Consider the following 23950-nt stretch of genomic DNA (forward strand, 5'->3'; position numbering starts at 1 on the left):
TTTTTGGATTAAAAAGTGTTCATAAAATGCATACAACTTAAACATGGGTCTTTCATGCATTCTTTTACAATATCTGCATAAAATGGGATTGAAAAGACCTATGATTGAGTGCCAGCAAGGCTGAAACTGGAAACAGTTTTCTCACTCCCTAATTACTGCTACATAAAGTGATGGACCATCACAGATGACACATCTATAGTCACAGCTTCCTTATTATCAATAATATTCACATTAACCCTGACACACATCACTTTCCAGTGGAGACAAGCTGCAAGCCATGCAATAGTTCAGTAATACCTAGTGAGATACATGCATTTGATAATGAGCTGCTGGATGTGCAACTGAACCCAGAACAATACTGTTCAGTGCTTAACTAGCATTGAAACAGGATGTTACACATTCACATACTGATATCTTGGAGATATCAGTACCTTTTGGATTTAAAACAAACGTTTTGGCTTGTTTTAAAATCAAGTTTCCCACATTCACCATTTCAAATTCAAAATATTGAAAAAAGGGTTAGCAACTCCATTATACTTACACAGAGACAATGTGGTACATTAACAACAAAAGGGTTTTAAGCAAAAGAAAGAAATCCCCTGTGGCTTTTATACATATTTACCTGTTCATTTGTAATGGATCCAAAGGTCCTTTTCGGAGCTGTTTTAGGCTGTCATGTAAACACAAAAATGAGAAATTTTCTTTAAATGCTTTTCAATGCATTAGATAGACAGACAGATAGATAGATGATAGATAGATGATAGATAGATTCACAGTCAAACACTTAACCTTGACAATCAAAATCACTCTTCCATCACTCCTATATAGCTTTGCTGAGGCAGAAGCCTGGGCTTGCAATACCTTCCTGTAGGATATAGCACTTCAATTTAATGAGCATTTGCACCTGTGGTGGTAGAGCAATACTCAACAGCCTGAAAAAGAAGAAAGAAACTCAAGCAGAAATACATGCAGGGTTGAATTCAGATGCCCATTCTTGTGTACAATGGAATCACTGTTTTGGGGTCGGGACAATGAGTCTGCACATTTCTTCTTAGTTATCTCGCACATAAATCCTTGACTGCTGGAGTTGGGCTGAAATTTCTCAGACTTTCTGATAAATTTGTCTTCTATTTTTTCTGTGAATGACTTCAATAATTTACTCCCTCTCACCACGCCAAAAAAGATGGGCATTCAACTGAATATTCATCAAATACTCTTCACAATTGGTTGATGTTGCTGCCATCCCCACAACAGTGTTCCAGAACTACACTAAAACCAGGGCACTGTGGGAAGACCCTAAATGGTCACCTGGCTGCCACCAACACAGATATGTTGTTACCACCATTGCTAATTGTAACAGCAGTATTGCAGGGGAGGGGGCTGCTAACGGTGATCACTCTGCCCCAAGAAACTGCCAGATAATTTTACTCCCAAAGTGAAATGCTTTCCTAGATTTTGCCACCAATGGAGAGAATGTAAACATTTTTTTGTGGGGGAGTGAGGGCGTTTAGATCCAGACCTTATTTGTTTATTTCATGCATTCATTCAGTAATAATATCCAATGAAAATAATACATCCAATATAAAGCAAACTCTACCTGCCAATAAAGTATAAACATGCCAAAACACAGTAGAAGCTCAGTGCTAGTTCTGTATTATTTTATTGCTGTAGTTTGGAATTGTGTGTGCTTTCTTTTAAATGACTGTAAATTGCCTTGAGACATATGTGGAGGATGATTCATAAATTAATAAATAATAATAAATAAACAAACAATAAACCAGCATAGAAAGTGGAGTACGTAAATATAAACGATAATACAGATCATAAAATACCCACAAGATGCAACAATAATTAAAAGGTGCAAAAATAAAACAATTTGGAAAGGTTTGGGTGGAAAGAAAGCTTTTCAGCTAACCTTGAAAACATAGCAATGTTGGGATGTGTTTCACTTCAAAGGGAAAAGGATTTGATAGAACTGATGCCACAACTCTAAACTCACATTGTGAAGTCAAAGTAAGCTTTAGCCCAAGAGTGAGTGGCACAATTAACATCAACCTTACAACTTGCCTCCCTTGCCCCATGCAGTTTTACATACAAAGTTTTCTGAGTATAATAACATACCTACTACTCATTTTAAAGTAGGATGGAGCTGGCCATACATAAACATGGTGGGAGGACATGTTCCGTGTTGACTCATGAGATGTTCATTTAAAGTGGTTGGTTACATCAAGGATTTAAGCTGCCAACTGTTACATCAATAGACTGTGATGAGTCTATCAGGATGTGACTGTCCCAGTGAAATAACTGAAACAAGCCCAGTTTTCAATATATACAATTGCTTATTCAGTATTTAGCATGAAAAAGCACATGAAATATCAACAGCAATGTGTCATGTGTAGAAATGTTCCTTAAAGAGCAGAACTGATATGAAATGCCAGCATCTGTATCCTGCAATGCATCCCACAAGTATAGAATTCTCAGAGTTTCATGGAATTAAGCATTAATACCTTAAGATGATATACCTTGGGACACAACATAAAAGATAGAGGTGATTTTCTAGTATGATTGCCACTTTTGTCAATTTTTTCAACTAGCCAGTAGATTGCACCAAACACATTTAAAATTTTTGAACACATGGTAACTAAAACCCAATGCAGGAAGAGTTTGTTGGCCTTTGGCCAAGTGATTTCAATCAGTTTAAGCACCTTATACTCTCTGCTAGATGGAGACCAGTTTCTTTACCTAATGACTCCGTTAAGACTGCAAACTATTGCCCACTCCATTGGGCAAACCCTATTAATCTTTGTCAAATTCTCCTTCCAAGTAAAACACACAGGATCAGGTTTGATGAAGACACATGCATCAAGCAAACACCCTACCTGTGAGTACATGAGCTGTAGCACATGCACACGCAAATTCTGCACTGCAAGTGAATATTAAGAGTATGCATATTTAGTGATATATGACTGTATCTTGAAAGTTTCATGGCAACTGGTTGTGCTCATATTGCCTTGTGTAATTGTGTGAGGCAGGTAGCTGCTATAGTTATTTGTTCTTATTAATTACCCACTAATAGCAATTGAAAAGACAACATTAAAAACTGTTCTAAAAAAATTACAATTACAAAAAATATACATTTCAAAATATACATTTCACGGATCAAAGATCAAGATATAAGAACATTCACAAAGAACTGCATAATGAAATTGCCAGATGCACTTCTATGAGAGGAAGGTCTTTACCAAAATGGCTGTCACAGAGCAGGTGCTCTCTCACAGGCCATCCCCACCCTGAGCTTCTGAGGCTGCTGGAACTATGAAGAATGTCCCTCCTACAATCATAACACTGTTCTGTAGGAGAAGGAGGCAGGTGGTCTTTCAGACATTTGGGTCATGGGCTGTTTAGGGTTTTCAACACTAATGTGAGCACCTTGAACTGGGATCAAAAACAAACCGGTAAACCAGATGTTAACTGGCAGAATTTCCCTCTCCTGTTCCCCTCCCCACCCCACCCCAAAAAGAAACTGAATTACTTTGCAGTCAATGCATTCCAACCCTTACATTAGTGCCTCTCAGGCTGAACCCCCTATTCACTTCTTTCAACCACGGAGGTGTTAAACAACAGCAGCAGAACTACCAAAGCTTGAAACATATTTCAGTCATCACCACTCAGGTCATCTTGCAGGTTTCCCATGAAAAGTACTGCATTTGTTTAACTGTTAACGAGGTTTTGCACATTTCTAAGGATGAGGAGGCTGGGCAAAGAGCTGGGTTTGGAGTCGAAGGAGTCTTTGATAAGATAAGGCTAAGGGCAGGGTCAGCCCTATCATTAAGTAGAGTGAGGCAGATGCTGGACAGTGTGGAGCAGCACCAAGACATTGGAGAACAGAGCTATATGTTCCACATGGCCTGACCAGCACCCCTCCCTTAAGGCAGTAAAGATTCAACTACAACTCTGGTCAGGTTTGAGAAATGCAAGGATGTGCCTTAGACAAAGTCAGACAATTGGTCCAACTACCTCTGTATTTTCTCCACTGACTGGCAGCTGCTCCCCAGGAATCCTTCTCTAACCTACATAGAGATGTCTTGGGACCTTCTGGATTCCACTGAGCTATGTCCCCTCCATATGGCTATACATATAATTGGGAGGGGGTACCATACTGGAACAAAGGAAGCTGATTCAGTCCATTGTTCTACACTGACTGACAGTTGTCCGGAGATGCCAGGGATGAGCTATGGACCTTCCCTGTAGCATAAATAGGTAGCACACTCTTTGGAGATCAGCACAAACCATCAGAATACCTGGGAGACCATATCTGAATTAACAAAGAAACGTGTCTTATAGTGAGTCAGGCCAATGGTCCTCCTAGCTCAGTATTGTCTATGCTGATTGGCAAAGTTTTCAGGAATTCAGACAGGGAGTCTCTCCCAACCCTATCTGCAGTTGCTGGGTATTGACCTACTGCAGTGCTCTATCACCGCAAAGTTTTGTAGATGTGCAACATGTTGGGCTGCCCCTGCAAGTAAGGATTTCCTGGATCCCTCAATCTCCATATAACATACAGATCTGAAGAGTCCCCCTGCTCACAGCTTTTCAGGCTGCAGTGAGGAACGGGAGGCTGGAAAAGTCCTATTCCATGAGCAGCTATCTACTCAAAGTACTCAGAACCCTGTATCATTGTTATTTCTGATAAATATCCAAGCAATTCTTGTCCCCATGTGCTATGTATTTCACTGGAATACATGTAAGGGCAAAATCCAAGATCAAACAGCAACTCCCAGCATAATTCATAGAACACTTGAACCTGCAACCATTATTCCCCACCCCCAATTTTGTTAAGAGAAATACACCCTTTACTGCCCCCCACCCCAAATTAAAGGGATGAATGCAAATTGTGTGGTTTTTATAGTGCTAGCAAACTACTGCCTGCAACAGACAAATGTGAACACATTCAGAACTACAGTAGCGTGAATGTTGCAGCAGTAATAAAGGATACAGGTCCTCCATCTGCTGTCATATACCCAGTGTGTAATTCAGATTTTCATGCATTCTGAAAGATGAGGCCACATTACACTGCTTTCCCACTTAAAGCAGCACAGAATGATGCTCTTTGCACTGTATCGAGGCAGGCATCTTAATAAATGTACAGCGCTGGAGTTTTAATATTAATATTTAGCGTGCACATTTCAAATATTCAAAATGCTGCATGCGCTGGATACATAACTGCCGCTTGATTTATGTTAACCTTTTTTGGTAGGGCTTTTGTTTTCCTGTACAAATTTAAGCCCATTATATCGCTATGACATCCTCTCAGAAACTCTCACAGCTAGGAGTGGACAAACAGCATATTTGCGGTCTATGACACTTTTGCTTGTGTTCACGTGTAAAAATGATTAAGAGACTGGAGCAAGGAAAGATTACGTTTGGGGCTTCTTTGGTTTAGGGGGAGGACACAACAGAGCTTTATATATAGGTATGTATAACATGGAGAAAGTGTATTGGGAGAAGTGTTTCTCCATCTTTCATAATACGAGAACTGTGGGTGTTACAGTGAAACTGAAGACTTGGGAGATTCAGGTCAGAGAAAAGAAAGCAGTTCATGCAGTATACAGTGGTGCCCCGCAAGACGAATGCCTCGCAAGACGGAAAACCTGCTAGACGAAAGGGTTTTCCGTTTTGGAGGTGCTTCGCAAAACGAATTTCCTATGTGCTTGCTTCGCAAGACGAAAATGTCTTGCGAGTTCCTGCGGGGGTTTTTCCTCCCCCCCCCCTTTTTCCCAAGCCGCTAAACTGCTTATCAGCTGATGGCTAAGCCGCTTAACAGCTGATCGCTAAGCCGCTTATCAGCTGATCGTTAAGCCCGCTAAGCCGCTAATACTGTAGCGCTAATCCGCTAAACCGCTAATGGGCTTGCTTCGCAAGACGAAAAAACCCGCAAGACGAAGAGACTCGCGGAACGGATTCTTTTCGTCTCGTCAAGTTGTGGATTCCCTTCCCTCAGGAGGCAGTGATGGACAACAGCTTAGACTGCTTCAAAAGACAATTAGGAAAAAAATAATGGTGGGTAAAGTTATCAGTGGCTACTATCCACAATGGCTACATCTGCCCCTCCACTGTCGTAGGCAGCTTGGCTCTGCATACCATTTGCTGGGAATCACAGGTAGAGAGAAAGCTGCTGTGCTCAGAACCTGCTTGTGGGCTTCCCATAGGCATCTGGTTGGTTATTGAAAGAAGAGAATGCTGGACTAGATGGGCCATTGGCCTGATCCAGCAGGACTTTTTTACATTGCTAAATGTCCCAGGCATCTCTGCTTAAAGAAACATAGGAGAAGGATATAAAAGACTTCTGCCCAGGACCATGGGGAGCCAACGAAGTAAGAGTAGGCAAATCTGGATTATGTCAACCAATGCTTTGACCTAGTATATTGGTGTGCACAGATTAGTCCAATTTGATGGCCTATAAACCTGGAAAAAATTGGGAGCCATGGCTTTGTAACTCCTACCCTTGCTATACTTTGGAAGCTGATTTCTCATTTCTTGGTCAATTAAAAAGAAACAAAAAACCTCCACAGTAGAATGCAGATAGATGAATTAAGGAAGCAAATTCTTATCTCCATCGCACATGATTAGATCTGCTGAGAGACATTTACACAAACCACAGAGAACAGGAGACTGATTCTGTATGTGAAGGACAGATTAGGATATCAGTTATGACTGTGCTTTGCTCTAAATACGCCAGTTTCTCTACAGCCTGAAGGAAGATTCCAGAAACATTAACTGTCCCAGAAAAGAAAGAAAAGCCAAACCCTTTCCCCTCAGTTTGTACAATGCTGTTATGATGGAAATGGGGGGCGGGGGCAGAATATTTACTCTGGCATATTATACAAATCCCACAGCCATGGGGTTGAAGCACTATTGACACATTTCAGTACACGTTGGATTGTTGCTTCTATGCAAGCAAGGCCACATGGTCTGGGAGTGATAATAAAGCCAACACAAATAAGCACATGGGAGAAAAATAAATAAAACTGGAGGTTCAGCACTAGAGATGTCAGAGAATTCTGTCAGAAACAGAAACAAGAGCAGAAAGTGCCACAAATTGCATGTTCATCTGAAGCCCAGAATGGAAATCACACACACAAATGCAAGTGGTAATAGTTATGATGGTTTCTTTAGTCTGCAACTCTTATGCAGATAACTACATTGGGGTTTTCTGCATTGTATTTGCTATTTCCCATCCACTGAAACTAATTATGTAATTAATTACATTAATTTCAGCCTTGGGGATAACAAGATGAATAACATAGGTCTTAGTGGAAGCTGAACTATAGCCGATCAGAAAAAGTGTGGATTGTGACAAACACCAGGACAAGACAGAAATTGCTGCTCCCTTACACCCCTATTCAGTAAATAGTAACCATCCTGTAACTTATCCACTGGCATGTTTTAATGCCTGTAGTGGGGAATGGGATTTTGGGTAGGGATGTTAAAAGGTATTGTTTTCCATTCTGCCCAGCATTTTTTGCAAGCAGTGCTGTCTCTGTTCCACTGCAGTTCATCTTCTTCCAAACGCTAATAAATCATTATTCATCTTACTGTACACTATTGTGAAATTTTGTAATTCATGTGACTTATTCACATAATTATTTATAATATTAATAATAATAATAATAAATAAAATTTATTTATATCCCGCCCTCCCCAGCCGAAGCCGGGCTCAATGTTAATTATATTGCGATTGCAATATTCTACCCTATTCATTTCAGTGCAAGGAAGCACATTGCAAAAGAGGGAGGGGATGCTACCAATTATATATCATTTACAGACTGAAATCAAATGTGGATCATAAATGCATAACTGATTTCTGTTCTGGACATGGGATAAATAAGCAAAACATAAGCAATTTCCATTACTACTTCTACTGAAATTCTCCAAGATCCCCAATACTGAATGGGGGAGTTTGAGCAGTCAGTAAACGGAAGTTTTGGAGTTCTGGATTTTTACTGAATATGGAACCTTTGGGTTATTCCCATAGGAACCACACTGGCCTCAAATATTATTTGTCCCATACATACATTCCCAAAATTTTACAGCTGAATATAGACACAATCTTGAGGGAATCAGAAGGAAAATGCGTCTTGACTCTAGTGCACACAGAATATATAAATATCTTAACATCCCTAGGGGAAAGGAGGAGGAGGAGGAGCAAGAGCAATCAATTTCAATGTTCATTTTATATGGTCTAACAGAATCTAAACAAAGTATCAGAAGCCAGATCTTATTGTTGTGTAACACTTCTTTCTAGGAAAAATGATGACAAGTTTGTCTTAATTTAGGTAACATGAATAAACAACAGTGCTTTAAAGAAAGAAAGAAAAAAGAATGGAACTCAAATGATCACTATACATAATGAAGCATCAAAGAGAACAGACTCATCCCAGTATGGAATTATTTCATGTACACAGATTAATGTCAATCTTCCCCCTTCTACACCCCCCATTGCACTCTGTGAAAGAGAAAGAAGTACATCACAGAATGCTGGAACATTCCAGTTTGTGAATAATCTACTATTAGTACTACTACTACTACTACTAAATGTTTAGCGAGGGATATAACCCCCCTCTCCTTCATTTGCGCAAAGTAATTGCTTCGCTTCCCTGCTTTGTGCGTATATGTGTGTTTGGAGTTGTAGAACTATTTGCAAAACAAAATCATGGACATCATAGCAAGCATTTGTGCTTTGCAAATCAAAAAGAGATAGAGGTTTATGCTGAAAGTCCTTGTCCTTGGAGAATCATTTCAACATTGGCAAATACATATATTTAATTGGTTTAGAAGGGAATCATCAGATGCGCCTAGCTAAACTCTTGACATGTTCCTCAAAAAAATGCCACTCCGCTGCCTACTGAAAGATAATAACAACACTTGAAAAGTTATAAATCTGATAAAATTGCCCAGACAAAGCCAGAGTTACCAGGAAATACTAAAAATAGTATCGGTGAGATTGGATTTTAAAACTGATTGAATAAAGGTTGTTTACCAAGCTGATTGCAGAATGCAGGGAACACAAGAGAAACCTCATTTATACAATCATAGAATTTTAGAGTTGGAAGGGAACCCAAAGGTCTTCTAGTCCAACCCCCTACAATGCAGGAATCGCAACGTGCAGTCTTCCATCCAATTTGAAACCATACTGGACTCTACTTAGCTTTGCCTTCCTTCATCCCTTCTAGCATCTGATTGATAAAAAGGTCAGCTGGTTGTTCTTTCTATGTCTCATTCAAACTATTGCCCTTAAAATTAATCCTCCTGAAAGTAGCCTAAAATCTGGAATATCAAAAGGGGAATTGATCCCAGAAGTGTTATTTGCCTTGCAGGATTATATTCAATGATATTTAACACCCCGCCCCACCAAATACCTGTAAGTCAACATGGTATAGCTGACAGAGTGCCAGCCTTTGACCAGGAAGAGCTGGGTTCAAATCTTCTTTCAGCAACTAAGCCCTGGTGACCCTGGAATAGGCATTATTACTTGAAGACACGAACAGATAAGATTCAAAGTATATGTGATTACATCTCCTGATGTTTTAGTTTTAATTTTAAGACTCACTGTGAGGGAAAGGTGAATTGGGTTGAGCTACTGGCTCTGGTGAGAGTTAACTCTTTTTTTCTGCAGTATTTCACTGCTCTAGATAGCAGCTGGGAGGGAGAAATTAGTCCAACAGAGGCCATGTTCAGAAAGAAGAGTGGCAATAAACAATTGTCTTGTTCTTGGCTTCCCAATTGTCATTTATTTGGGAGAAACAAACCAAAAGCATTATTTTGGTTGCATCACTCTGTGTTCCATGGTTTGTTCCCCTGTGCTATTTGTTTAACTGTGGTTTATGGACCTGTGTTACATCCAAAAACAAGCCACTGTAAAATAGCATTTCTAAAATTAAAAAGGTCTGATCATGCATCTCCCACAACTCATCTATTCTGCCTCCAAACGATTAAAAAATAATAATGTGATTTTGGGTTCTGTTCATCCCTACTTGCAAACAAAAGGTCCTGATCTAGTTATGATCATGGACAACTAGCCATGAGTAACAACAACTAATGGAACTGACTCAGATGTGTTTCCTCCCAAATATCCAAAGACACAGACAAGTCCAATTGAATACTCTGTAAGAGCACCTAGGTGGAGGCGTGCATCCAGATGTTAATTTGTATTGGCAATTTCCGTAGAAGACTGCTTGGGCATGTGGATAGCTCTTGCTGTGTGCTCTCAAATTTTGGGATACATGGAAAGGATGTCACTATATCAAGTTCAACGTATGTGATCAAGAAAGAAAAAATACCACCACCCCCTTTAACAGAAGCACCGGGGTGATTTATTGTGACAATACATGAGATTATTGTCACCCTTGTTCATCCACTTTCTCTTTCATCAGTTTATAACCTTCACTGTGGTGTCATGTTGATTTAAGTTGCAATCCTGGGACAGGAGTTGTGTCTTCATTGGTAAACAGTGGCTTTCCCATGCTTAGAAATAATGAACTAAGAGTCACTACGAGTACTTTCCTTCTGCTTCCTAAGAAACTCAAAAGCAGACATGCAAAGAACACCTAATGGGAACTCCCAGAGGTCAGAACATATCCACACCTAAGTCCTTGACTCCAATAAAGGGAACTGGCTAGAAATAAGCCAAGATAAATCCCACCCATCTACATATAAAGCAATGCCTCAGATTTATTTCTTAGCAAGTCTGAGTTCCCTGTAAAAATCAATCAACATGTTGATGTCTTCATTAGTTACTACAGAGGGTTTTAAGGAGGTTGTATTTCTGCAAAAGACTTGAGGGACAAACAGTGGTCCTACTTTTGGAAACCCAGTTTTCCCAAGTTACTTTTAATGTTTGACTGCTGTGTGACCCTCCGCCCCCCCCCCACAACTACCATTGTGGAAGTCTCTGAGTGGGAAAGGATAAAGTCATTAAGTCTTCCCTGGCTCAGTTTGAAATCCAATCTAGAGAAGAATTATTGGGAGTTTCTCAAACATTTCCAGGCCCATGTCTAGTGAATGTCACCAGAATTTCTAGAAGTGACTCTAAATTAATCAAGTTATTTCAAAACACAGCTGCCTTTCAGTAGGTGCACTATGAGGAAAGGATCTGTGCAATGATTTTGAAATCACATGCCTTTTCATTTTTCTTCCTGGAATGTCCTTTACTCGAACTCAGTTGGTGAATTTATCAAGTATTTGTGGCTAAGAAAGCATATTTATTTATTTATTTATTTATTCCTTGAATAACAGCTTATTAAAATGGAAGAACTACCATGCAGCAAATGGGGTCAATTGGCAACAGGCTGTCCTACAATCTCTGCTGGCCACGTACAACTGGAGGCAAATATACCTCTAGTTCAGTGGAGGCACCAGAATAAATTACAGATTTTCTTCCCCAAACCTGTTAGCTATTGATGTCGAATTCATATGATCTCGGAGGGGGAGGCATTTTTCTTCAAAAAACTGGGTTGATGGCTTACCTTGTCAGCTCGGTTCCAATCATTATGCAGGAACTACATGTTAATAAGTTTGCTATATGCCCAGATCAGCAGCAAAGCCCCTCAGCCATTGCATTCATAAGTTTTGTAGCTGCTGACAGGTGTACAGGAACACTGGCTTGACTCACATAGTGAGTGTACTTACACTGGAGTGATTAAAAAGGGAAATCAGTTCAAAATAGGGACTGTGGGAGAAATTCAGCACTTCTTGTTATTGAAGTAACTCTATATGAGTAGTTTCCTCTACTGAGTCAGAACATCTTGGTATAAACACAGTATTGGCAGCAGAACTCAAGAGTTTCAGTTTCAGAGTGGCATCTTTCCTAGCCTACCTAGAAATGTCAAATATTGAACCAGGGACCTTCTGAATGCAACATGACTGCTCTATCACTGAGCTACAACCCAAATAATGCCCAGTTAATATGGTTGTTGTGTGGCAATAAGAATGCTTTGTCCCTCACTCATTTCATCATCAATCAACACATCTCTATCTCCTGGATTTAGAGAGCCACGAAAAGTTTTAGAAATGTGTAAAGAAAGAAATCTTCATCTTATATCTCTAATCCACATCAGCACTTAGAAGAGGCTTCTCCCCTCCACCTTATCAAATGTTAGGAAGAGAAGCCAAGGAAATAATTTTGCTGTTCTGCTGATCAAGTAAAAAAAAGAAAAAAAAGTTATCTGCTTAACAAAATGCATGGCTTCTGTAATTTAAAGGGAAATACATGCACAACCAATGAGATTCACCAAATGATATTAATTAAGGCAGATAAAAGCCTTGAACAAGCTTCCCTATCCCCGAGAAGCTCAGCAATTAACTGGGCTACTTTCCCTAATGGGGTTACACATGCATCAACACTGAAGCAAAGCATCCTATACCTGCAGGCATTAATTCTGTGAAGTCATGAATGAGCTGGGCATGGTTACAACCAGATAGGATTTCCAAAGATTGCACTGAATGCTCAAATTGATTGATTGATTGAATTTATATACTACCCCACACCTGGAGGGTGGTTCACAAATTAAAACAACAACCCAACCCCACCCCCAACCCCGCCAACATTTTAAAAGGGCAGATGATGTCAATGAAATCAACCAAAAGTCTGGTTAAAAGGGAACCAGACTTTTTGCCTGGCGCCTAAAGGTGTAAAAGGCAGCAGGTGAACTTCCCTGGGGAGAGCATTCCACAGACAGGAAGTCACTGCAGAAAAGGCCCATTCTTGGTTGAAACCCTCCGGACCTCTGGAGGAGGAGGCCCATGAAGAAGGACTTCAAATCTGTTGTCCTCTCATCACCTGATCTATTTAACAAGTATTGCAGAATTATCTATTTAACAAGTATTGCAGAAGTACTGCAACAAGTATTGCAGATCAGGGATGAGAAAAGCATGGGCCTTCAGGCTTGCAACTCCCATCAGATCCAGCCAGCACTGCCAGTGGTCAGGAATTATGGGAGCTGTGTTCCACAGCATCTCGGGGAGTCAAAGATTCCCCATCCCTGCTGCAGATCAAGCAACGAAGAAACAAGAACCTTTAATTCATTACAAAGAGAAATCTACCAGCTGGATTTGGTAGATTTGGTGCAATTTGTGGGTGTTGATGTCAATATTTGGAAATAATTCTGCTAAGAGGTTTCTCATGTGAACCAGCAAAGGAAACACACAACCTGCATAATATTAGTACTGGTGTTAAATGTGTGATATTGTGTTTTATAGCGTGCTATAGTATTCATAGTGTTTTAATAGTTTTTATACATGCAAATCACCCTGAGGTTAGTTATGAGAAAGGACTGCCTAGAAATTCATTGAATAAATAAAGTTAAGTATCTTTGAATCTAGCAGAGGAATAACCAATATGGTACTCTCCACATATTCTTAGATTACAGCACCCATTACCTGTGACCAGCATGGCATTGTGATGAAGTTGTAGTCCCAAGAATATACAATGCCTACCCCTGGTTTAATACCTTGAAAACGGGAGTTGAATGATAGGACAGGCTTCCTCAAACTGTTTTGGCCTACAACTCCCATGATCCCAGCTAGCAAGACCAGTGGTCAGGGATGAAAACATCTGGAGGGCTGAGGTTGAGAACTTTGTGATAGGATAATAGAGGACTGTGAATCAAACTTTGGTCAGCAAAACTTGACTAATATTTTTTGGGGGTGGGTGGGAAATCATAAAGACCTGCAGCCCCCGCAACACTAACAAATGGATTGTGGCATTAGCTATCATAGGCAACGCATGGTTGTGACAAAGCAGACTACAGAAGAAAGCTCATGCCACTATGCATTTATTTACCAATCTACATTCCAGCCCCTCCTTGCCACCCACATTTGACTTGTGCAAACCTGTCAGGATTTGAGCACAGGTCCTAAACCTATTTACTGGTGACAAATCATACCATCAGCACCCTAACTTGGTTCATTTTCCAGGTACACAACAAATCCTAGTTCTGTATGCACAGAAATGACTGAAGGGGCTCATGCTATGATTTTCAATAAAGAAATAAAAATGCAGTCTTGTGTAAGGTTTTATACAGCAGTCTGATACTTTAAGAAAAATGGAACTCCTGAGCTGGCATAGAAATACTGAAGCATTACACTGACAGAGGGAAGTCCCTTGGGTGAATGGCAATGGACAGAGTGGGAGGAATTTTCAATGGTGGTGGATACACACACACATATACACACCTCTTAATAATATAATTGTGTCTATTGGGGGTGGTTGGGAACTCCCTTGGGTGAAGAAGAAATTGTGGAGGTGGAGAGAAGCAGTACTGCTAAATTGATAAGCGAGGATGGGCAATATTCAATTTCTTTCTTCATTGCAAACACTTTGGAGGAGCCAGACTCTGCCCATCTTCTCTTGCTGGTTAGTTAAAGAATGTTTCAGGACATATTTCCTTATCATAAGTCCATAAGAAGAGCCCTGCTGGACCAGGTCAATGGCCCACGTAGTCTAGCATCCTCCTCTCACACTGGCCAACCAGATGCATGTGGGAAGCTCCACATGCATCATGAGTGGAACAACCTTCTCCCCACTTGTGATTCAGCTTTATCAGCTACTCACAAGTTCCAGTATTATGAGAGAAGAATAAAAACTTATCTCTATTCCCTTTCTCCTCAATGGGCATAATTTTATACACCTGTATCATATCTCCTCGTGACTCTTCTCTACACTTAAAAGCCCCAGAAGTTGCAACCTTTTTGCATACATTGCTCTCATGACAAATCCAGCATGAGAGAGGGTCATTGTGGTTAAAATGTCATTGCATTACAGATTGTGCAATCTACTGCACAACCAGAAACCTGTTTCTGCATTCTCCTGCACAAGAATAGTCTGCTGGTGCAAAACTTATCACCACCAGAACAAGTGATTTTAACTTAGAGCTGCATTGGATTCAACCCAATATATCTCACCTTTTGACCTTGTGATACTCAGAAAACATAAAAACAATCACCATTAAAAAAAACAATGCAAAAAACAACAACACAGCACATCAAACAGTCTGCAGACTACAGAACATCAGGAGTGGGGGCAGAGAGAGAGAGAACACACAGAAAACACATCAATCAAGTCCTGTTGAAATGCAAAGATCTTTAGTTGGCTACTGTGCCCTACACAGGAGCTTAGAAGATGTCCTAAGGCAGAGTTCCATGCTGTTATGAAGAAAGTGCATCTTCATTCTTGTACTCTGTCTTGTAAAGTGTCAACTCTTCTAGGAGGGACACAGCGCCCACGGGGCAAAGTGAGGTCACTGCCTCAGGCATCAGGACTCAGAGGGGCAGCAGATCCAGCCTCCAAGGAACACATTGTTTGTGGCTGCTGTCAATGTGACAGCAGCAGCTCCAGCACAATCCTTGGCAGCCAGATTTGCTGCCTCCTTGGCAGCCCCCTCAATGCCAGCTCCACAGTGGACTCTCAAAGAATAGGAGGCACTGCTAGTCTCCATCCACCACTAGGGAGGAAAAAGCAGGGACTACCCTCTGGCATCCGCCGGGCTCTGCACCTGCCCAAAGTGATTCAAAGCAGGCCCCTTCTCTCTCCCCCACCCAGCCATTGATTCCCAGTTCAATCATCAGGTAAGGCTGATTTGACCCCAACATCTTGTCCCTGATACGTATTTTTCACTCCCTCCCCCTTATTCCCTGGTGGGAAGACACAATTTTGAGGTTTACCTCAGTTGCCAAAACATCTTGGGCCAGACCTGGAAGGACAACCAAAATTCAGTCTGCAAGTCCTTCTTTGTCCATTACGTCGGAAGAATCCCAGGTGTCCAGCATGAAGATGGATCAGAATAGCTCCATCACAGCTGTCTGAGTCTAACCTACCTTACCAGGATGCTGTTAAGGAAAAGGGTGTGTGGCGCCATAAAAATACAGTACAATAAACCAAAAGCCCAGCTTTTGCACAGAGAGTCCATCCCTGGCATCCCCACCCCCCAGAAGAGTCTCAGGTAGCAGTTGTGTGAATTCATCCTTCCACCCAGAGCCCTCAAGAGACAAAACTGTGCTAGATGAACCACCAGTCTAGCTCAACATACAGTAGAGTCATCTGCTCATATGAGTTTTGAAGCCAGTTAACATTAGCATTCACTGATTTACCTGTTAAGTTCCAGGTAAAATTAAAAATACTGCCTTATCTCTGAACCTACTCTGAAGACCAAAAAAATGTGCTGCTTTCTTTCCTCTCAGGCGTTTTCTAGTACTACAAGCAGTGGCAGAGCAAGCCAATCGGGTGCCTGGGTGGCACAAATGCCCTGCGCCTGGGGGGTGGGGCAGGGCAGGATGGGGTGAGCTGGGGCAGGATGCTCTGTGGGGCCTCCGAGGAGTCTGCTTGCCTCCTCACACTCAGCTGCCCTACAGCTGAGGAGGAGGAGGTGGGCAGACTGGTTGGGCAGCTTGGAGCCTGAGGGCACCACGTCACTCCCAGGAGAGACGTGTGACTCGGGTGCGCTGCAGGCACAGCGATGAGTGCCGCCTGGCATTTTGTCACCCCCCCCAGTGGTGACACTCGGGGTGGCCAGCCCCTACTACTTCCTCTGCCTCTGACTACAAACCACTGCTTGATTTATCTCAGCTATAGCAATTCCTGGTGTGCACTGTGTGGGAGCTCTATCCCTTGTGACTTGCTCCCACACCACCCCAGCAACATCTGTAGAACAGGATCCAGTAACACCTTTTAATGAATGGAACTCACAAAGTTCCTGATGGGCAGTTGATCCTGGAGAGATAAAACGAAACTACTTCTTCACACAAAGCCAAATTTAATTTATGTAATTTTCTGCCACAAGATATGGTGGTGCCAATTAGCTTAGATGGCTTTTAAATGGGATTAGACAAACTCCAGGAGGATAGGTCTATTAACAGCCATTAGTAATGAAATAGAACCTCTGGGCTCAAAGGCAATACGCCACTGAATACCAGTTGTTGCAGCAGCGTGGGAGAGAGCCATTGTCTCCAGGCCATGCTACTGGGTTTCCTAGTAAGGCACAGTGGGAATGAAGATGCTGAGCTAGATGGAACTTTGAACTTGCTTAATGAATATGGTTCATTTTCATTTTATTGCCATTCAACCTCACACATGATGGTGGTGTGTGTTCATTAGGGTGGGTGGGGGAATACTTCTTCATAATATCAAACCACTCCTACTACCCTTCTGAGAAAAACCCCACCCCACCCTCCCACTATATATAAGGGTCTGGTGACTTCTGTTTCAGTGTATCTGAAGTAGTGTGCATGCACACGAAAGCTCATACCCAGAACAAACTTAGTTGGTCTCTAAGGTGCTACTGGACAACTTTTTAATTTATTATATCAAACCACTGTTTGCTAAAATTGTCAGGGGGAGGGGGCATCTCTTACTGCTGTCAAGAAACAAAAGGCAACCAATAAATTCTTACTACCATATATAAGAAAGAGGATTACATGTGCATGTCCTTTCAGATTTCAGAATATGGACTGACAAGATGCACTAGCAGGCACTCAGATCTGTTTGACAAGTGATGACTGACTCTTTCAGACAGAAGTGTGTCAAGAACTGTATGACAATGATAAAATAAGGTTTTGTTTGAAACACATTTTTCATTCATATTCTCGCTCTGCCTCTCTCGTATTTTTTTTTCTAGATAAGAAAAACAAGCTTGCTTCAACCATGTATATATTTTTATATTAGTGGGATGCACAAAGTCACCAGAAGCTTTCAATTAACCACAGTCTAGTGTTACATCTGAGACCTATACTGTCTCAATTAACTCTGGTTAATTGAAGCAAGCTAGATTCATAAGCCACAGTATGGAATAAACTTGTTTCAACAGAATAAGCCCTAGTTGAGAGTAAGCATAGGGGAGAAAATGGATTCACTTTTAAGGGTGAGCCTACCTAAGCCACACTTTCTGAAATAATACAGAAACAGACATCTTTTGAAATTGCTGTTCTCTGAATTTCAAATGCTGTTCTCCAGCCAAGTAACATGTACAAAATTCATATTCTAGGGTCTCTGGGTCTGCACACACATTCATTCTTGAACCTTCAAAAACACATTATGAGAAATTTATTTACTAAAATGTATGTATTAGGCAAAACTGCATACAGAAATGCTGATGGTTATTCACAAGGATGAAGATTTGGCTAAACAGTATACCTGAATCCAGGTTCATGGTTATCCTGCTCTAGACAAACCACAAGACGTAGCCAAGGTCTGCCGTATGGTTTCCCACTTGTGGTTTGTGTGTGGTAGATAAACCATGAGCAAAGTTCAGACAAAGTGGGCAGTGATGTGCCAGAACAACGTGGTTAATTTCTAGAGCTGCAATTGTGCTGCAAATATGCAAGAAGTGTGCCCTGAACTCACATTTTCACCATGCCATGTTGATAATGTAAAATTACTCTCATAGGAAAAATGGAGAAGAGGGGTGCTTGTAAATTGCACGCCCATGCCAGGGAGTTTATGTAAAGCTCTCAGGATGTTGAAAACAAAACATTCCCCCCACAACAACCACAAAAAAGTATAAAAAGAAGCACTTTATAACATGTTTTTCAATCTTTGAAGTCTTTGAAGTCTTGGTATTGACTTAGAGTAGACAATGTGCAGAGATTTTCTAACACTGGGGCAGGAAAGGGCCTGGCCATGCCACATCCTATTTCTATCTGAAAGCCTGCTATGTACCCTGAGTTAGGGATAAAGACCAGTTTCAAGCTGAAATGGTATGAGTTCAGGTAGGAAAAAAGCCCTCCACAGCACTTCTTCAATGCTGACCTGCTAGAAAGGGAGAAGAAAAGATCAGGAGTGGATTGTACAGGATTGTACCCCATAGCTGGCATCTAGAAATGTAGCAGGGTCATGATGAAAACAAAGACTGGGAGAAAAAAGGAAGAAAGAGAGGCAGCACATTTGCAATGTATCAGTTAAAGCAGAAAAAGAGGAGGATTACTCATGGCTACATAACACCAGTAATAACCATTTCACCAGCATGAATAGCAACAATAGGTAAAACCCTTCATGTAATACAGAAACCTTTTTCTGCTCCCATTTTGTTTCTTTTAAAAAGTGGCACCAGTGTTCTTTGATGGTTTCCCCTAATATCCATAAGTATTTTGTGACTCAGAACCAGGCCCTTTTACATAAATTAAAAGTTACATGGCTTTGAGCTGCTCTTTTGGAAATTAAGACACTTAATCCTCATGAGAACTGGCTGTGACTAAGCTTGCTGTTTAAAACCATCTCTCCCCACTTCCCAAACATCTCTCCCCACCCTCTGTCTATCCCGCCCCCACACACTTATTAAAAGCCTTACATCCTACTTTTCCTGTTGTTAATAGAAAAGCAAGGCAGCTAACAGAATAAAAATAAAGTCAACACAAATCAAAAGAGGAATTAATATGAACACACACGGAGACACCTTTAAAGAAATAGCAAAAGGAAAAGCTAGCAGAATCAGGAGCAAATTCACCAGCAATCCTTTGACCCCTATAGGAAGATCCTTCCAAAAAAAAGAAGAAAAAGCCAGGTCTGTACCACAGAGTGGGAGGTATGCAGTGGCTGTGGCCAGGTGGCTCTTCTGATATCATGAATTAGAACTCCTTGATTCTTATACCCCACAAGCCAAACTTCATACAAGGAAGGGATATGGAGAAGGACCTCCAATATTGATCTAAGCATGTTCATCAGGAGAAGTTAACACAGTGTCCTTCCAATGATTTTGGGCTCCAACCCACATTATCCATAGCCAGGGACGTCAGAGAATTCTGATGACAATGTAAAAGAAATGGAAATTTGCTTATTCGTTCCATGTCTGGAACAGAAATCAATCTAGTCAGCATTCACTGTTGTTATTTTCAGTCCACAAATGATACATAATGGATTATATTTTTCCCCATTTTAAAGTTGTGTTTCTATTGCATTGAAATGAAATATGGAATTACATTATTAATTATGTAAAATTAGTAACTTCATTCTGCTACCCACTATTTAAGGTGATTTATACAATCACAATGGGAACTGGAGCTCCTCAACATCTGTATAGCACCACATTGGCGGGAATGTAAATGACATTTCCGTGCACTGCTCTGGTTTCGTCAGAAGCAGCTTAGTCATGCTGGCCACATGACCCGGAAAAACTGTCTGTGGACAAACGTTGGCTCCCTCGGCCAGTAAAGAGAGATGTGTGCCGCAACCCCAGAGTCATTCGCGACTTGACATAACTGTCAGGGGTCCTTTACCTTTTCCTTTTTATGATGCACTCAGGTATTTCTGAGATTATTCCCATGTACTTGACCCCATGTCTAGTACGTGGCTTGGTCATGTCTGCAGAATGGAAGAAGGCAAGATCCCCAAGGACATGCTCGATGTCTACAAATGTGACATGAAGGCTGGCAACATCAACCTGTCATGTTGGAATCCCTTGCAGTGTCTGAAGCCAGTCAAGTTGTGTATTCACAGCAGTGACCAAAGGAGGTATGCCCACTGGTAGGAGCACAGAGAGAAGAAATGCCATGGTGCATCTGCAGCAGCACAACCAGATGCCTTCATCTGCCCCATCTGCAACAAAACATGTCTCTACCATATTACATCTCCCATATCTCTCCCCAGTTGTTGCAACATTCCAACAGTTTGACCTTACCCTGAAATACACACTCCTCCATTGTCTCCTGAGACAAACGGATGCCACTAACAATGACTCCACTGCCCCTTTTCATGTGTTTATATTCCCTTATTATAATGCTGAAGTGGGCAATAGTTTGTAAAACACTCCTAAGGGGAGTGGGCAGCAGTGGCTAATAATTGGCTTCATTCCCAAACTGTGGTTATAAAAGGTCTTTCCCAGGATGAAATTAAAAGCAGGAAACCTGTTCTTGCACTGATTAATAGCACACACACTCTCTGATGTCTGCACTTAATGTTTCCACTATTGCCTGCTTCAGATGATAATGAAAGATAACAGATTTTGCTCGTCCTTTTATCATCAGCGTTTTACAACCTGCTATTGAGCAGGGCTGCAATCCAAGAAATGCTACTTCTTCACATACACTGTAGAGATGAATAGATGCTTTGCAGGTGCAGCGATGAGGGCTATTTCTGTTTGGGCAGCAGAAGAAACTGAAAGGAGACAACATTTAGTTTAAATAAGTGGTGGGCTTCATATAAGCAGTGTGCTAAGTATGACCACGGACATGGAGGAGCTGTCCACAGGGAGTTCCAGGTGAAAAGTAATGACTGCAGGAATGGGGAAAATAAAGGTGGAATTGTGAGTGAGATGTAGGAAAGAGAAGGGAGAAAGAACAACATTGACAAGAGTGTATGTCCCCATGCCAGATTATGCCTGCAAACTAAGTGATATGCATCATCTAGAAACACTTCAGGATAGACATTTTCTGCTCAAGTGGAGATTTTAATCCCAGTCTGTATTTGTACTGGACTTGAAATTGTTTTTTAATTATGCTTTTATTGTTGTTGTTTTATTGCTAAATCACTTTGGGATGCTTTATGGGAAACAATTCATAAACGAAATGAATGAATTCTCTTGAAGTACTGCATGTGAAATGAATTCTTTTTTTATTTTTGCCAATTCGCTTTTTGTCATATTTTGAACCAGTATAGCCTGGGCAAGGTAATTTTATGGTTGTACATTTTGACATATCCATCTGTTGTAAACTACCTGGAGCATGATAATGTAGAAAGATGGTATGTAAAAGGAGAGGACTCCTGGCTTTATCTCTTGGCTCTTGACTTGGGATGCAAGAAGGCATCATTCTCCATTCCATCCCATATTCATCACATACAGCACTGTTTCTGCTCCACAGCAGTTCATCTTCTGCCAAAAGCTGTGATATTAACCTCACAGTCTACAGTGGCAAAATTACATAACTTAATTATATAATTAATTGTGGAAATTGCATTAACTACATTGTCATGAAGCAGGCAATGCTATTCTGGACAATGACATGAGACAAATTAAGTGAACACTGGCAATTTCCACTTCCCATTTTTCTTGGAATTCTCTGACATCCCTCCTTTTGACTCCCTTGTCATCCCTTTTGGCTCCCAGCTCCTGAATCTGCACTGACTACTGACTACCTACAACTACACAAAAGGGATGTGGGTGGAGGCAGTCCCTGCCTAGAAGCAGCAAGTGATGGGTCTTGGGTCTTATGGTGCTCTGATTACATTATATGTCACAGGGTGACGGCTACCTCTGAACACAAAGAATTTCAGCATCAAGAAACACCAACATTTACCATGGGGGGAGGGGGAAAGGCCTTTCTGCTATTAAAAAGCTCCTGTGTCATTTCAAAGCCAAAAAACAACATGCAGAGAGACAGAATCAGATATTATCTCATTGACAAGCCTATTGTCATTTTCTGGGAGTCCAACTGGGTCAAATTCTTGCTAGGCTCTCTTTCATGGCCTCAATTCTGTTGCACATTTCAGGTTATCTCCAAACGACTTTGTTGTAACCCACACGCTGCCTGTCACATCATTGCATACCAACTGGGGGGGGGGGCAGGATAAACCCTTTATTTCCACAAAGTCAGGAATACTATGATATAAAATAAAATTCAGTAGCATGTGGTGCTGCCTTTTTCTCCTGTGGGTCGCAGGTAAAAAATATTCCCACATGTTACTGAAAGCTCAAAGACACTGTGTGTAATCTGGGTGACGAGACAGAAACTTAAGAGGGTTTAGGTTTGGGGGCTCATACACAGAGCTAGCATCAGGATTCATTGAAGCTGCCAGGTCCCATGGCTCAGAAGGGGAAAACACTGTCAACACCTAATGGACACTGGCCCTGCTGCCTCCCCTTTATCCTGTGCATAGCAAGGATGGGTGAATATGCCAATGCTGAATTCTCCCTATTTATATTTATTCCACATGAGTTTGCATTTTTTTCAGAAAGCCCTCATGCAAAACCCATCAGCATCTCACTGTGAATTTCTCACACTATATGTATTTATATGCAATTTTGATGTATATATACATTTTCCAGGCTTATTTTCCCCAACATAATGCATTTCTGTATGCCATTCTCTCTAACAGTATGCACACTTTATCCTTATATATGTACTCTTGTGCACATTACTTGTCTGTAGAAGCACATCACAACATTCTGAAAAGTGCGGATTTTGAATGGTGCCTGTGTTTTGGTTTGTGCATTGTTAAGGAAAGTGCAGATTAGGTACATTCACCTTTAAATACAAAGTGAACTGAATTCTCTTCCCCCAAATCCCTAGTGCATGGGCACCTGCCTTCCCTGAGCAAGCAATGACAGGTGTGAGGAGAAGCAGCAAGAAGCAGCCTTTCCTTTCCCCTTACTTCATGCTCTGGGCTGCCATGCAGATTTGGTCCAGAGAAAGAAGGCCAGTCAGTAAGGATTAGTGATGGGGATGGCGAGGAAGAACTCAGAGTGTGGGACTGCTGACAACATTTTAGGAATACAGAAAATAGTGGAATCTGCCTTATACTGGATCAGACCATTGGACCATCTATGTTAGGATTATCTACAGGCAGTGGCGTTCCAGGGTTTCAGAAAAGCAGACAGTTAGTAGAGAGGGGCTGCATTTTTGGCCCCATTCCCCCACTACGACTGTGTCTGCTACCATGGCTCTCTGAGTTGGAAAACCTCATTTAGCTCTTTGTGCAGAAGCTTTCCCAAGGTTCCAGAACCAAGGTAGGCCCCACACAAAGACGTAAAGTCATGGTGGCGTCGCCATTTCACATGGCCATGTAAACATGTATAGGGCATAAACAGGGCTGGGGGGGGGGGAGTCATGCGTCATGGGAGCAAAAAACAGAACGAATGAATGAAAACCCAAAAGTGCAGCCCCTCTCGACAAGTAACACAAAAGAGGACTCATAATAAAAGCTGATATATACATTACACAGAGCAGTCAAGGTTTGGAACAGTGCCAC

The 23950-nt window shown here is 41.3% G+C and overlaps 1 protein-coding gene across 4 annotated transcripts in view; it reads right to left on the minus strand.

Moving 5' to 3' along the window:
* PCDH11X (protocadherin 11 X-linked) overlaps positions 1-23950 on the minus strand; it is a 751002-nt gene that overhangs the window by 594963 nt on the left and 132089 nt on the right. For all 4 annotated transcript variants that reach the window (XM_080990481.1, XM_080990482.1, XM_080990483.1 and 1 more), the window contains one exon: positions 623-670. In XM_080990481.1, coding sequence (XP_080846607.1) covers positions 623-670 — 48 coding nt within the window. The remainder of the gene's footprint in view (positions 1-622; positions 671-23950) is intronic.

This window comes from Podarcis pityusensis, assembly GCF_964106645.2.
Source record: "Podarcis pityusensis genome assembly, chromosome: Z".
Taxonomy (NCBI): Eukaryota; Metazoa; Chordata; class Lepidosauria; order Squamata; family Lacertidae; genus Podarcis; species Podarcis pityusensis.